The sequence below is a fragment of the Phyllopteryx taeniolatus genome, chromosome 17, assembly GCF_024500385.1.
Source record: "Phyllopteryx taeniolatus isolate TA_2022b chromosome 17, UOR_Ptae_1.2, whole genome shotgun sequence".
NCBI classification, from domain to species: Eukaryota; Metazoa; Chordata; class Actinopteri; order Syngnathiformes; family Syngnathidae; genus Phyllopteryx; species Phyllopteryx taeniolatus.
In genome coordinates, this window is record NC_084518.1 from 21,198,889 (window position 1) to 21,214,745 (window position 15,857).

Here is a 15,857-nt window from a genome sequence, read left to right on the forward strand (position 1 = left end):
GGGGCGTCGCCAGGAGCGACAATATTAAAAACAGCCGCTGAAGTCCACCAATAAAACTAATTATCAGTATTAGGCACAAGTGCAACCGCTGTAGCTTCAAATGGGAAATGTCTCCTTTCCTTTGGGGGAAGAATGTAAGATGAAATTAGATGATAGTGCAGCTTCTTCTTTTTCAGAAAAGATTTTTTGCTGGCGTGTTTTCTAAAGGTGTGCACGCATGAGTCTGTTCACATGTTCTAATACATGCGTGTTGATTTGTATGCGCCCGTGAGGCCGAGGGCAGGGCCAGGGGGAGGACAGAGCACTTCTAACGGCTTTTGGATGTAGATAAATGGCTTACAGATGGCCTGACTCAATATATTCAAATGAGATATATAAAAGTAGGGCTGGCTATCAATACATGCATGGTTCTTGTGTGATATGATTCAAATGCCAATTGGCCACACATTCTCAGCAATTCAAACTCTTATAATGAGCCAGACAACATGATTCGTTTTCTTTTAAAATGTTGAAAAACACACACAAAAATCATGTGCGAGTATAGGACAAGACTGTTTTCCATTAATTGTGTGGAAATGTTTCAAATCGGCTCAAAGCCCAGAGAAAATGTTAAACCTTTAGTATTTGAATGGTGCCTGATAGCATTGTCGTTTTTCCACAGACTCAAACTCAAGAGAGAAAAAATCCAGAATTAGCAGCTGGTTTGAGGTATTTTTTATTGGGCCTTGTTATCATAAATATATTATAAATTAAGGGCGCTTTTCCAAAATGTAATACATTAATTTGTATCATTATGATACCCGTTACCTACCTTAGTGATGTTCCCTTGTACAGAAACTTTGTCTGTACACTTACACACTTTCAGGTCAGATCTGCATTTGTTTTGTTGTTGTTGTTTTTTTTTTTTTAATACCCTTTGTGGGCATAATATGTGAGATTTAAAATTATAATCCAAGCAGTGCAGTGAATGTATTCACTTTGTTGGGAGAACACCTGAGCTGCAGTTTGTCGTTTTTCGCACTTGATGAAAGCTTCAAAATCAACATACAACCAGTGAACGGCAAAGACTGACGCATGGATATTCACAATGGACTCTTCTGCGGTTGGATTGTAATAAACTGCCCAGCAATCAGTTTATTACTGGCGAGATAATTGTCTTCATTCAGTCTTCTCAGTTCGTAGACAATATCCTCGAGGAGTTCTGAGAGCCACTAATGCATTCCACACTACATAGCCGAAATTGTATTTACCCACGTCTCACCTATAACACAGGGCTGGAAAAGGAGCGCAAATGCGATTATGCACACGAAGAATTAATCCGGAGATGAACGCAGGGTAATGTATGCTAATTATCTAACAGGATATTCTTACATAGCAATTAGCATATCTGAGAGCCCAGACAGGGATGGTAGGGCAGCCGGAAAGAGAGAGGGGAAGGACATGGCTGCTGATAAGAAGTACGCTATTTCTTTTCTTTTTTTGTTGCTGTTGTTGTTGAGATGTTTTTTTTTCTTTACATTTGATATAAAATATGTCACAAAGTAAAGCTATTGGTCAATCATAATACAGCGGAGCCCAGCTACTCGTAGGGGATAGGGACCGGGCAGGACCGCATATAGCAAAAATCTGCACATAATTGACCCCCATTGCAATATCGTCGGGGTGGGGGTGGGGGGGATTTTTTTTTTCTTAACCCTAAAAAAAAAATCTTGAATGAGCAGGGATAAACCACCATTAAGCATTTTTGGGGTTGATTCCACAAAATCCACAAAAAGGTGAATCCTCTGAGTTTGCAGGGGTCCACTGGAAAATGTTTTTCATTTTCTCCCGGAACGGGAAAACTGCAGTCCTTTGAATTTATGACAACGGCGGCGATGCCTTCATCATGATTTGTTTACAGCTTTCCCGAACAAATAGGACAATACTGCTCTCATTAAAGTGTAATAATCTCTACAGATGTATATACCATTGTATATATGCATACTGTATGTTAAAGAGTTTTGATTAACACAGGCACCAAGGTTTGATTAAATAGTTGGACAATATTGATGATTGTGAAATTTGCAAAGATTTTGAATCGCACTGCATCACTGTGAGAACTTTCTAATGTTTTAGTTACCAATTTCAGCTACTTATTACATGATATCTACAGCTTTTGTATTACAAGTTACTATTATCATGGTGGTAGGTAAATGGTACATCTCACAGCATGTACTTTAATTTAAATAATTTATTGACATTTTACTACAATAGAAGCTGGTTTGATTTTCCCCTCTGTCTGCCCGGCAAAGCTCATTGCATAAAATGAGCACGAGTCACTGTATCAATTCTGGTTTTGGTATTTAGGTGTAATCAGCCATGTAGAACACCAGCTTGCAAAGAAGCCAGTCCTTTTGTAAGACATCCATCTGTTTTGCGCATTGAGAAAAGCCCGGTCCCAAAGAGCTGCCGCTGATAAAAGGGCGAGCATGAGAAGGCCCAGCTGAAAGGCCGAGGGTGGGCGGCGGCATCGGGACACAGTCTGTCTGTGACACTTGTGCAGTCCACTTGTATTCTTATGTTGAATCCGTGACTCCCCTGCTTGCATACAACTCGGAGATCAGAGACTGACAGCTGCTGACACAGACGAGAAGCGGCCCGGGACGTGCGTATGACAGATGCACAAACGCACGCCGCCGTCGGTGTACCTCACTTTTGTGCTCTCTTAATCTGTTTGGCTAATATTTTGCATCGACTCGCCAGTGTACATATCACACATCCTCCGTGACTTACAGCACGGGAGCAGATCGATTCATACAGTTGGCTCCCCCTCCCGTGTTTTCGCCAGTGAACGTGAGCCAGAGTGATGACACTAGGGTCAAAGCTCTAAGAAGTCTTACGGGAAGATCCTCTACAAGATGTTCGTGTGCGTCTGTAAAAATTTCGGTCCGTTCATCCAAAAGAACGTTCCCGAGGTCAGATGTCAGTGAAACTCTACCTGGGAGAGTCGATATCTCACAATCTCTGTTCTATTTCATCCCAAAAGTGTTTGATGGGGTTGATGTCTGGGTTCTTAAGTGCTCTCACACCAAACTCTTCCAACCGTGCCGTCATCAGGCTTTCTGGAACTTCAGACCCCTCGCCATGGGCTGGCCATAGGGGGCTGTGCCTACCCACAAAGGTGCTTGTGCCCCCCTCCCCCTCCCCCACCCCCTTCCCCCAAACTTGAGATATGGATCTCTAAAAACAAACATTTTATTTTTAGTTGAATTCTATTTTATCATAGTATCTATGTTTGTCTTAAGAAAGACTAATGTTAAGTTCTTCATCACTACGGCATGAACAATATGAAGAAACAATGGTATGATTCTTTTTGGATTGATGGGACCCGAATCTTCAACAACCTATCACGGCGTTGCTGAGGGGTCGGAAAAAGAGAAGAAAAGTCGGGCCGGTGCAACATGCGAAGGCCTACATACTGTGATGTGGGTACATCATATTGGCGCAACACTCCCACTCAATTTTCAAAGTGAATCTGCGAGTCTTTTTAGGTCATGATTAATTATGGATATATGCAAGTGGTTGTATACTCAATAAACAGTGTCCTATGCAAAACTGGATACGAAACTGACGCCGGAGAGATGGAGGCTTCAGATGCCCACCAAAACCCGTTTGGATGACCGCCAGGTGGATGCCCTGCCCCGTCACCCCTCCCTCCCACCACCGCCCTTTGCACTCCGTCACTGCATGTGTCAGGGGTAAAACTAAAGGTAAATAAATCTCTATCGTATATTAAATTATTAGCTCTCTGACAGTCGCAAACCCTCGCACTGGCTCTCATTCAATTGTGTGATTTTGTGAATGGTCTGTATTTTTACTTGTAATATCAAATCCTTATTTGCATGAAACAAACTTGCACAATATTACACGTAAAGAACAAATATTTAAAAAGTAGATTTCAGTTCCAAATGTTTGTTTGGTCTCCTCCTGACAAATGGGAGACAGGTGAGGTGCTAGTAAGAGACTTGTCATGTGTTCTGTGGAGAAGCTTTTTTTTTTTTTTTTCCTGCTAGCAGAACCGTATGTCTCCAGGGTCCGACAATCCCCCACCTCTTTGATTCCCCCAACCATGAACACGACGCTGGGGAGCCCCACCCCCCTCGGGCCAAGCGGGCCTCCCCTTTTTGCCGGCACTCCCGATAACCGACGGCAGCTGCGTTGACGAGCACAATGTGTGCGCCAAGGCAGCTCAGCTGGCCTCTGTCCCCACTTGACACCGCTTTGACCTGAGCTGTGCGACTTGTCCACCCTGCAGGCTGCTCAGCCTCGCCTCACGCAGTCTGGCTTCGTATCTCCTCTCCCCACGCACGCCGCTCCGGGGCAGGGCGCACCTCCAGCAACGTGTGCATCCTCAGGTCAGCCGGGTCAATTACATTCAAATTGAAGATAAATGATTTGTAAATCATGGCGATAAGGGCCTAATACATCGTAGAGGGAGGCCATACTTTGCCTTTTGGCACATTATTTGCAAAGACACAAAGTCACTTTCCGGAAGCATATCACTGATGCAAAACAATACGATTTTTGATTTTTGTGCGATTGTTAGCTGGCAGTATTACCCATTTTCATAAAGGGGCTGGCACGTGTAGTGATGAAAAAGCTGTTGAGGGTTAGCACTGATATGGATAAAAAAAAAAATGGATCTAGGAATTTTCTCTGTACCCTGTTTGAATCGCAAGGTTCCTTTACATCGTCATCCTCCAACGACCAGAAGATATCATCCCGCTGATCAAAGAAAATGCAACAATTAGTTGTGAGTACTGTACAGCTGCTTGTTAATGTTATGTTTCAATGCAGGTTCCGACATTAACGGTGGCCCGATGACCTCGGACCAGTACGCCACCTACCTACTGATGCTGGCCCAAATTTAATATTTTTTGACCGAAATACTTCTTGGCCAAGACAGGATGTTGTGATGACTAAAGGAAAAACCGCAACACACACTTGACTATATAAGTGGACACGAATCGGCCTTAGCCTCAAGTTGATAGCTAAAGCTAACGAAGCTAACAGCGGGACCACAGAATGGCAGCGAGGACAGCGACGCAAGGTGAAACTTCATCGCCAGATCATTATGACTGATAGTGCGCGGACCACAACTGTTTGCTTAAGAAAACTTTATTCATCATATAGGTAAGAAAACGCACGCAGACACCGTGACACGAAACGGCACCGTGTCGTTGTCGCAACACTTGTCGGAATACGGCGTACGGTCAACAATCAACAATGTTTGTCCACTGGCTTTCAGTACAGTCTTAGCTATGCCGGATGGATCCATATCCTTTCATCACGCACACAAACTCCCATCTGTGCACAAGCGACATTGGCGTACGCACCGTGAGTGTGAAAGGCTTGTGACAGCATCCCTGAGGGACTCATGACACTGAGAAAGCTAAACAGAAGCTGATGGTGTGACAGAGCTCGGGGCAGCGGGGAAAGGACCCCCCCCCCGCCCCCTTCCATTTGGCCCCGCCCTGCCATTCTGCTCCCTTATAACTTTACAAAATAGCCTTTTAATTTGCTGTAACGTCTGGGGTGTCTGAATTGTGCCTGCATCAATCACCATCATCACCAGGAGGCTGAGGGCCCTCCGTCCCTTGGGCCCTCTCAGAGAACGGCCCCTCAGGCGCATCACTCTCTTGGCCCTCACATGAGAGGGGGATCCCTCTGCCTTCCTGTTCCTGGAGCCTGTCCACATCCGTGCAGTGCTGAGTAACGGTTACAGTAATGGAGTATACAGTCTTTAATCTTTGAGGCTGTGGGGCCCGATGGGCTCAATAGACGAGTATAAAGTGCCTCAACTATCGCAAAGAGCCTCACAACAAACACAGACTTGTATTGATCTTAGTTGTTTGATTGTGGAAAAGACCCATCCCCAAACATACTGTATAAGGTGATCAACATTCATGGTTTGAAGTTGAGAAAGAATTATATGGTTTTTCAGGGCGGATACCCATTGTTAGAAGTTAAAACTCATTCACTGCCAGCCTTCCCAGTTAACATGGATAATTGACTTCTAAAGCCGTCAATGGCAGTGAATGTGGAGGCCGTTACTGAATATTCGAAGCTGCTATTCATATGCTAGAAAAGGCAGAATATTGGTGACAAAATCTTTAATAATACATTCCCCAACACTTAATTTAAATGCCTTTAAGCATATGTTTATCAAACAGCTTTCACATATTTTTGTTTTGTTTTAGGCAATTGAGATCTTCATTTTAAAAGGCTCAACGCCATCTCTTATAAATGTAACTGAAAACTCTAATAAATAAAGAGCTCCCTAAAGTTTCCTTCAGTAAATAAAAGTTTTTCCAAATTTCAACTTAACTGAAATATTAATCTTTCACTTGTTTTTGTTTTAAGTTCCATCAAAAACCAAAAGTTCAGTGCATTCCCAGAGCCTGCACAATCTCATAAACTTTTAACTGAAACTAGTACCCTGAAATTTGTGCAATTTTAAATTGATCTCTTATCTCCCATTGAATTTGAAAAAAAGGCTGGTGCCGTTATGAGTCAAAATGCCGAGTATCGATGCAGCCGATAATCGCTCTGCCTCGAGTTTGGAGTGTTAAGATGGGACGGGAAAGTTAGCAGCACCAAAGACAAGACATCCGGAAATAGGTCCTTTGCCCGTATTTGTAATCGCACCGGCTTTCGTCTCCTGGCTGTTGTTGTTGTTCCCAGAGTTCCCACAACAACATCAAACCAAATTGTTGGACATCCGCTCTGTAGGCCATGTTCAAAGGAGTTTAGTCCGAAGGTGTTTTGTGCTGCTGAGGTGAGGGCTCCAAAGTTTTTTTTCCACACCAAACTCCTCCAAGCAGACCTTTGCCGAACTCGTATTGTGCACGTGGACACAGTCATGCGAAAACGGAGAACAACCATTGCTAAACTGTCGTCATGATTCCATCTCCTAGCACCTTTTCCTCTCCTGTTTCTCAGTGCAGAGGCCCCACCTTTCAGGCACAGTGGACATTTTCTCTCCTTTAACGTTGAACTTTTGATTTTGTCGTTTTAAAAAAAAACGTTTTTTTTTATTAAATCTCACCACAATCACAGTTGTTATTGCGAAATGTGTAATTATAATCGGAAAATGCATTTTGCCTTAAATGGCCATATCTTTTCTTGCCGCCCTGCATTCTGCCAAATTGGTATATCAGCACAGTGTTGCTCAAAAGCAATATCCATTATTTTATGCAGGACATTATGCTGGAAATGTCAGGTTGTCACATCCCTGCATGCCCCATTCAAATACAGGAGCTCTTGAAGGCTTTAGAGTCAGTCAATAAAATATTTTATTTTACCATAAATGATGGCTTTACAAAGTATGTGTTAGCATATACACTCATTGGCTGCAACGTGTATTATACTGATTGTGGGTACGTGACTTTCTGAATGGAGTTGTGTGGATCATAAGGCGATATGTCATTTACCCTCTTATCAATATCTTTTTGATTTGCACCAATCAGGCTTGAACCCATTTCAATTAGCATGAGCTAATTCATTTTGTTTTTATTTATTCATTTTGGGTGGTCCCAGTGGGTGGGCTCATCATATTGTTGAGGCCAATTAGCAGCAATTAACAAACACTAATGACATACAACCCCCCTCCACCCTTGGTTCAAAACAAAAAAAAAAGTGTGCACCATGCCAGATTCCAGCGCTCGAGAGAAACCACGGTGGCAAATCAACACCTAGCTTGGAGAAACACAAACCCAGAGGGAGACACTTAGCCACTCGCACTTGGAATGCAAACGTGATCATTGCTTTATTCCTCCTGGTTGACTCGTTGGCACTATACAGTGGCATGCAAACACTTTGTTTGCTGAATGAACGCAAATAGTGTTTGTGCTGCATTTAAACGCAACGACACAGTATAAATCTCACGATGGAGTTGTAAATTGGCTGCTTTAACGGTGTTAAACCTCATGAACAACTATTGTTTCATAAAGGTGGCGTAGAGCTAATCAAACACGAGTTGAGAATGTTACAAGCATTCCCAGCTAACAATTGAAATTCTATTTAATGTAAAAAGTAATTAAAAGTACAAATAATCTGCCTGTGGAAATGTACTTAGTAGACATATTTTTGGGGTCACCTGAAGAAGCTTATCAAAATAATATGCATTCACCCAACCCCTAAAATGCTAAAATACTTGAAAAGATGGCAAAATATGGAATTTCTGTGAAAAGGTCTGACCTTTGGGACTCATGTTCATATCATGTGTTTCGTTTGTCATGTGTGCATGGAACTCAAGTGCATATGTGGTAACTTTCATTCCAGAAAAAAAAGACAGAAATGAATTCATATACAATGCTTAAGATTTCCAGCTTTCCTATAAAACCGTAGCAAACAACTGACTATATCCATCTAACACCGATTTGAGCTGACGTGTGTGTGTACTGGGTTGAAGACATTACCCAACATTTGTATTTTTCCCAAGCGGATGTGCCAAGTTATGATGTGAAATGCACACATCGGTCAACTTCATTTCATACATTTGACATCTGCGGAGTGACAACTACAAAGCTGACTTTTGCTTTGCAACGGTGTCGTTGCTTTCAAGAACTTCCGAAGCTCCGCAAGTCGCGGATGAGCGCGGGGCCTCGGTGCATCACGTAGTATAAGATGTGCCGTCTCCATTTTCATGCATGCAGTCTGATAACATCTCAAATGTAAAATGATTGCGACTAATCAGTCTTGTCCTTTGAAAGCCAATGGAGACTAACGTACGGATCATGGTGCAGGTACAAATGTTGTCATTCAGCACTGATACTCGCACAGACTTTGGAGAAATTGTCATCATATACGACATGACATGCCTTCAAAGTATAAATCATACCCATTGGATGCAGATGCAACTATGGAGTCATTGATTTACCCTGATACCACTTTTTTTCCCTCTTTTTTTTCTTTCTAGATTGCATATAAAATAAGTACTGTCATTTATTTGCACTTTTTGTCCTGTGCTATTTAATTCTGAAGAATCACTTTAATGGAATGCAAAAAAAAAAAATAAGAATCATTTGTGTATTTGGTCAAACATATTGTGGATTCTGACAAACTATGCCATTGAATATAGATGGTGTTTTCCCTTCGAGGGGTGACAATTAAAAGGCCTTATTTGGTTTTGCTCTTGGTGACGTCGCCCGCGTCTCGGTAGGTGATTGGCTGCTTGCTCAGCGGCGAGCTGATTAGTGCGCCTTTCCATGCTGACATTACAACAGAGCGGAAAATGGGAGCCAAATGGCAAGGTGGGACACGCTGACAGACGCCCTGGTTATTTTGCGCCATCTTCTTGACTCAATCCAGGATTTAAAGACACGCAGGCGTGGCTTGATGCCGACTCTCCGCTATTTCTCTGAGATCATCTTGATTGGCCCGCTGTGTTTGGGGGTTTTAGGACAGAAATGTTGTGTACCGGTTTTTTTCTCAACAGATGACCAGTTGGTTTTTTTGGAGCTGTTGGTCTCGTGTGGATTGTTTTGACATGTTTAAATCCTTTGGATAATCCTCGTCGTTATTCACATTGACTTGGACGCACGAGGATCTCTGGATAAATATTTAAAAAAAAAAAAAAAAAAAAAACAACAACAACAAAAAACGCCGAGGTGACTCGCCGGAGACCGGAATAAACCTCCAAAGCACTGTGTGTAAATATATATTCGTTTATTTATTCGGAATTAACTGCGCACCATGATTCAGTGCGCCAACTGCGAAAAACCAATTGTAGATCGGTTCTTGCTGAAAGTTCTGGACCGACCGTGGCACGTTCAGTGTGTGCAGTGCTGCGAATGCAAGTGCACTTTGACAGAAAAGTGCTTCTCGCGAGAAGGAAGACTCTACTGCAAGAATGACTTCTTTAGGTAAAATTAATAAATAAATATATATATATATATATATATATACGACTGTGACATCTATCTATCTATCAATAAAAAGGTAAAATAACTTAGGGTGTGAAAAACTGGAAAACGAGGGGGCATTATTATTATTATTGTTGTTATAAAAGAATGCTGGATGTAAGCTGATGTAAAAGAACAATTCAAATTCATAGCCAACATGTATTTTCATGTTGCATATTTATTCCGTTTTGCATTCAAATGCAATACACTACACTTTTTTTGGGGGGGGGGGGGGGGGGGGGGACTTTGAGGCATTTATTGATGTTAGTTTCTCTTGTAAAAGAAAGAAAGAAATACTAATAATACCGTATGCTTTTCTATCCTGTATTTGATTTGTGTCCTGCTCGCCGCAGGAGATTCGGGACCAAGTGCGGAGGTTGCTCCCAGGGGATTCTGCCCAGCGATCTGGTCCGCAGGGCCAAGAGCAAAGTCTTCCACCTCAACTGCTTCACTTGCGTGATGTGCAACAAGCAGCTGTCCACCGGCGAGGAGCTTTACATCCTGGACGAATTCAAGTTCGTTTGTAAGGACGACTACCACAACAGCAACAACAACGGCAAAGACACCCTTCACCTCTCAGGTAAGTCCAATTATTATTATTATTATTATTATTATTATTATTGTAGTTATTTTAACACGACGTTATCATCCCATTTCTTATCGATGTATGATATGATTTGACTTATTTTAACAGCACGTGATATACTTTCAATCAAAAAATAAAAATAAAAAATGTACACACTCGTAGGTTTTGCTCAATTCATATTTTATGGTCGCTTGTTTTTTTTTTTTTAAATTGCTTTGGATTTTTTTTCTTCTTCTGTCTACAATTTTGATATATCAAAGTGGAGCGTTCAAAGTTAAATTCACGCATAAAAGATATATATATATTGAAATTTGAAATCATAAGCCTACCTCGCTCTTATAATGGCCCAAAAAAACAACAAGCATGTCAAATATTATTGGCTTTTAAAAAAAATGTAAAAATGTGTTTCATGCATCTCACCGGGACTGCACACGCTAATTTAGCAGCAATTTAAAAATAATAATCGACTTCATACACTCACGTCTGTGTAAATATCGGGTAGATTTGTTGCGCCTGTGTAGAAACCAAATTGCACCCCCGTCATCAAAAAAAATCCTCTTGGATCTGAATCGAACTATCACGTGACGAATGTCGCCTATTTCTGATATTACGCGGAGGCAATATGCGAACGAGTCGGCTGAGGTGCGCCGTTGTCTTTCTTTTCCGTCCGCTGCCAGTGACGACGTGCAGCGAGCCCAGTTTGTCTCCGGACTCGCAGGACCTGCAGCAGGACGACGGCAAGGACTCGGAAGCGGGCCACCTGTCGGACAAAGACGCGTGCCCCAACGAGGGCGACGAGCAGGGCGCGGTGGGCAAGCGACGCGGGCCTCGGACCACCATCAAGGCCAAGCAGCTGGAGACCCTGAAAGCGGCTTTCGCGGCCACGCCGAAGCCCACCAGACACATCCGGGAGCAGCTGTCGCGGGAGACCGGCCTCAACATGCGAGTCATCCAGGTAAATGCAGCATTTTATTATTTGTATTATTATCATGATTGCGAATCGCAGCCTTCCTCTCATCCTCGATGCAACGAGGTTTACGCGCAAATTGCCGCTTTTACGCACGTCGTTCTTCATATTGGGACATCCACATCAAGTCAAACGGAACATTTTCGAAAAAACTCCATGCGGTAAAATCTACAGCCCACTTTATTTTAGAGTTTTTTTTTTTTTTAAGTTTAACAATCTTCAATTGCAAATGCAGGACTGAATTTCTTGGTCATCATCATCATCATCATTATTATTATTATTATTATTATTATGCAGCAGGTGTATTGAAAAATGTTTGTTTTTTGTTTTTGTTGTTGTTGTTGTTGTTGTTTTTTTTTGAAGGTGTGGTTCCAAAACCGGCGGTCCAAAGAGAGGCGCATGAAGCAGCTGAGCGCGCTGAGTGCCAGGCGACACATGTTCTTCCGCAGCCCGAGAAGGATGCGAGGTCTCGGGGAGAGGATGGACACCGCGGAGCTGGGCCACTTCTCCTACTATGGAGGTGAGCTCGAGCGGGTGTGCACGCACGATGGAAATGAGTCATGGTCACACTGCACCTGACTTTGTACAGTTGCATTTTATTTTCATTTGTCTTTTTTTTTTTTTTTTTTTTTTTTTTTGATGCGTGTCAATGTTTCACACTAAAGATTTGCAATATTTATTTTCCCATCACGTCAGTACATGTTTGACAGTAAAGCTGACTTTCAAATTCCTTCATAAAGACAAAAAAAAAAAAAAAATCATTTTTGATTGACACTGTCGGGGGATTTGCCTGACATTTGTTATTTTGATTGAAGTTGAGGTGTTTCTGATAATATATTGTGGTCACCTTCTTCAAAATATGAAAATGATTTTCCATATGTTGCCGCTACGAAAATAAATCTCTCTCCGGCAGTCGAGCATGTGAATTATTTGTCTTAATACAGTTCTTGTATTGGAATTACATCATTCAAATATTGTGCCTAATTGACTGTTTGTTGTTAATGTTAATATTTCACTGAAGTTGTCATTTAAAGCAGAACGTCATTATACACTGCAAAAACTCCAAATCTTACCAAGAATATTTGTCTTATCTCGAGTCAAAACTAATGTGATTACACTCAAACCTGAAAAGTCATTTTTTTCGAAAATATTCACTTGTTTCCAGCACAATTTCACTTGAAATAAGTCGAAGGAATATTGCCAGTGGAGTAAGTGCTTGAAACAAGTCCAAATTGTCTCAAAAGACGTTTTAGGTGATGAGTCTGAATTCAAGTGTCATCAGAAATAAGAGAAATATTCTTGGTGAGATTTTGCGTTTTTGCAGTGCATGTGCACCGAAAGTTGCAACTGGATGTTTAATTTCCCTCCATGTGCCTTCCGACCGAGTGCAGATTATCCCGGTGAATACTACGGCCCGGGCGGGAATTACGAGTACTACCAAGGCCCGCCGTCGTCCCAGGCGCAGACGCCAGCAGACTTAGGCTTTGTGCCCTCGGCAATCCCGGCCGGCACGCCCTTAGGCGCCATGGAGCACCGCCACCCCGGGCACCACTGCCCCGGCGGAGAGGTGCAGTGTTACCCCGAGGTGCCGTCGCACCACCCGGTGAACTCCCCCAGCCCGGAGCCCAACGGACCGAGCTCCATGCACAGCATCTCCAGCGAGATGTGCGGGCCCAGCACGCCTTTCGCCACCGTCGCCCTCGGCGACAGCGGCTACACCAACCAACTGTCGCAGCCCTCGTCCGAGGTGAGCGAAGGAACTGTCTGGTAACGCCGGGCACTCTGAAGGCAGATCACCACTTTACAGTATTTATTTATTTATTTATTTATTTATTTATTTATTTATTTATTCATTCATTCATTCATTCATTCATTCATTCATTTATACAATCTGAATTCTTGAGTGTGATTCTGTGCGTGTCTGCAGTTGATTGTATTCAGATGGGACTCACAAGTACTACGTGCTGGATTGTGCTGAACCTCTTTGACGGAGCAATAAACACATACATACTGTAATGTTTGGCATCATAAAATATGTTTTGTAAGATCATTATTTAGGTTATGCATGTCAATCCATTCATGCATCCATGGTCTTTTGTGCTTATTCTTATCTTTTCAAAATCACCTTTCGGTATTAAAAAACAGCTACTGGTGACTACAAGGTTTAGGATTGAGATTGTCAAGTTCATTATTGCTTTTGACCAAAAAGCTCTCTCAGGACTGTCTAAGCTTTGCTTTTGAAATTTCATTTGTCAGTTGTGTCCAAGCAGGTTTGCCTTCAAAAGGACACGAGATGTCTGAAAGAAGACATTTGTATAGAGACTGATCGTGCTTTATGAAAACGATGAGTTTACGCTTATAAATAAAAGAATATTAATGAAGGGCAGTCAGTCAACTGTTTACTTTGAGTCCCCACTATTTAAATATCACTGTATAAAACCTGATTGATTGTGGAAAACTGATTCCAGAGCACACAGACGAACTAAACCTCGGTAACTATATTTGTGTGATCGCTCGCTGTGCTAGTTTGTAATTGGAAACACACACACACACACACACAGACATACACACGCACACAAAACCTGTGTTCTCGAATGATGCAACAACACAACTCGTGAAATTGTGGCTACTTCATGATGATGTTTACAGTAAAACAAACAAACAAGCAAACAAAACACAGCCAAGACACACATTTGCATGCATAATGCCAGCAGTAGCTGATGTTTGTCATGAGATAATTGTAGAAAAAAGGCTGAGACGGATGTTTTTGACTATTCACTGTATGATAAAATGCATTCTGATTATTGTTATTTGTAGAAATTGACTTTGGACACAAATATTAGCCTCCCTAATTCAAAGTCCAACTGGAATCCCTTTCAAACACTCATATTTGCAGTACATACAGTATGTCAACATGTTTTGGGAATAGTTTTGTATGTTTTATTGTGTAATTTTAAATATGAAGTCAAATAAAATGATGTGGACTGGATACAACGGAAATATTCCTTTTAGGAGGACCTGCCGATAACTTGTATGTCAGACAATAGTTTGCCAACCAAGTGACAAACTGACAAAACGTGAACACGATTGCCCTCACGTGCACCAAATTAGGCTGCTAGAAGACGACTGTTGGAAGAGCTCAGTCAGCCAGTATACCGAGTTCTGATCTTTACCCGAAATTTAACCATTAATATTGAAGCAGCGAGCCCGAGGCCAAATTTAAACCCAGAACCTTTCAACTGCGAGGTGGCAGCAACCGTGCTGCCGTAGCGCAAACACTTCGAGCCAAATAATTTCATTATTCCACAATATGAAAACAAAAGAACCTTTGTTTGCCTTGGCTAAACTGAACTATCAGTGTGAGGAAGCGGTACAGCGTTCATCAACAATTTATATTTGCCAGCCTGCTATTTTTCTTTGGCGAGGGACTCACGTGAATCTTAATGATAGCAAACAAAGGACATCACGCAGAAAAGGTTTGCAGCGCCCGTTTCTCTTCCGTTTGCACACACTGTCAAATATTTGCCAGGTTGTGTATGATGTGTGCAAACATGATGCGAAAAATGCATTTTCCCAAACAAAAAAGAAAACAAAAACTTCATTTCGTTGCTCGACACATCTGAATTTTGATTTTGCGTTGTTGCGTCACTCCAGGGGTCACCAACGTGGAGCCCGAGGGCAGCAGGTTGTCCCAAAGCAGCCGATGTGTAGCTCACCAGTGATGGGACATTGTGATTGTTTTCGAATGTGAACATTTGCAGAGATTTATAGAAATAGTCTTGCATATTTATATCTATCCATTTCCTACCTTGTTAAATCATTGTTCATATAATAAAAAAAAAAAAACTACTTAAATGATTCAATTAAAAATGTATTCGGGAGGGGAGGGGGGGGGGGGGGGGTACACCCTGAACCGGTCGCCAGCCAATCGCAGTAATATATTATTATTATACTATTTCAAAAGTAACAAATGTACTCTAATAGATGAAATCAAAACGTTTAAAAGGGCAGTGCACATAGCCACAACCTTCATTGTAGTGTCTGATTCAATTTCACGTTAACGTTTTGTGAATTGTATTTAATTCAGCGATTCCGTTGCGTACCACTAGAGGGAGTCAGCACACCACTAGTGGTACTCGGAGCACACTTTGAGATTCTTACATAGTTGACTGTAGAGTTGGCTCATCAGTCAAATGAAAAATAGTTTTCAAACACTACTCGGGCGCACCGTTAATGATGTTTTTGCTGTCGCAGTATCACAGTCTATCGGATCAACGTCAGCTGGCGGATCTTGGCTAGTAAATATTGATCGAATAAATACATTATAACAAGATTGTCTTGTTTTGATGTGAGTGTATTT

General features: G+C 42.0%; 1 protein-coding gene across 3 annotated transcripts; it reads left to right on the top strand.

The window, feature by feature from the left end:
• Nucleotides 1–4,207: 4,207 nt before the first annotated feature.
• LOC133467635 (LIM/homeobox protein Lhx1-like) lies at nucleotides 4,208–15,241 on the top strand. Of its 3 annotated transcripts, XM_061752693.1 has the most exons (6): nucleotides 4,208–4,394; nucleotides 4,837–5,172; nucleotides 10,298–10,524; nucleotides 11,208–11,485; nucleotides 11,861–12,017; nucleotides 12,889–15,241. In XM_061752693.1, exons 2-6 carry the CDS (start codon nucleotides 5,114–5,116, stop codon nucleotides 13,266–13,268), a joined length of 1,101 nt encoding a protein of 366 aa, XP_061608677.1. In that variant the 5' UTR covers nucleotides 4,208–4,394; nucleotides 4,837–5,113; the 3' UTR covers nucleotides 13,269–15,241. The 3 variants fall into 3 exon arrangements, with proteins under 3 accessions (XP_061608677.1, XP_061608676.1, XP_061608678.1); XM_061752692.1 differs by lacking the exons at nucleotides 4,208–4,394; nucleotides 4,837–5,172 and adding an exon at nucleotides 9,132–9,905; XM_061752694.1 differs by lacking the exons at nucleotides 4,208–4,394; nucleotides 4,837–5,172 and adding an exon at nucleotides 9,232–9,293.
• Nucleotides 15,242–15,857: the final 616 nt, after the last annotated feature.

Excerpts from the sequence above, each read along its gene's own strand:
- LOC133467635 (XM_061752692.1), top strand. The coding sequence starts at position 9,736 with ATGATTCAGTGCGCCAACTGCGAAAAACCAATTGTAGATCGGTTCTTG. Across the intron at positions 10,525-11,207 it reads AGACACCCTTCACCTCTCAG|TGACGACGTGCAGCGAGCCC; the intron begins GTAAGTCCAATT and ends GTCCGCTGCCAG. Across the intron at positions 12,018-12,888 it reads CCACTTCTCCTACTATGGAG|ATTATCCCGGTGAATACTAC; the intron begins GTGAGCTCGAGC and ends GACCGAGTGCAG.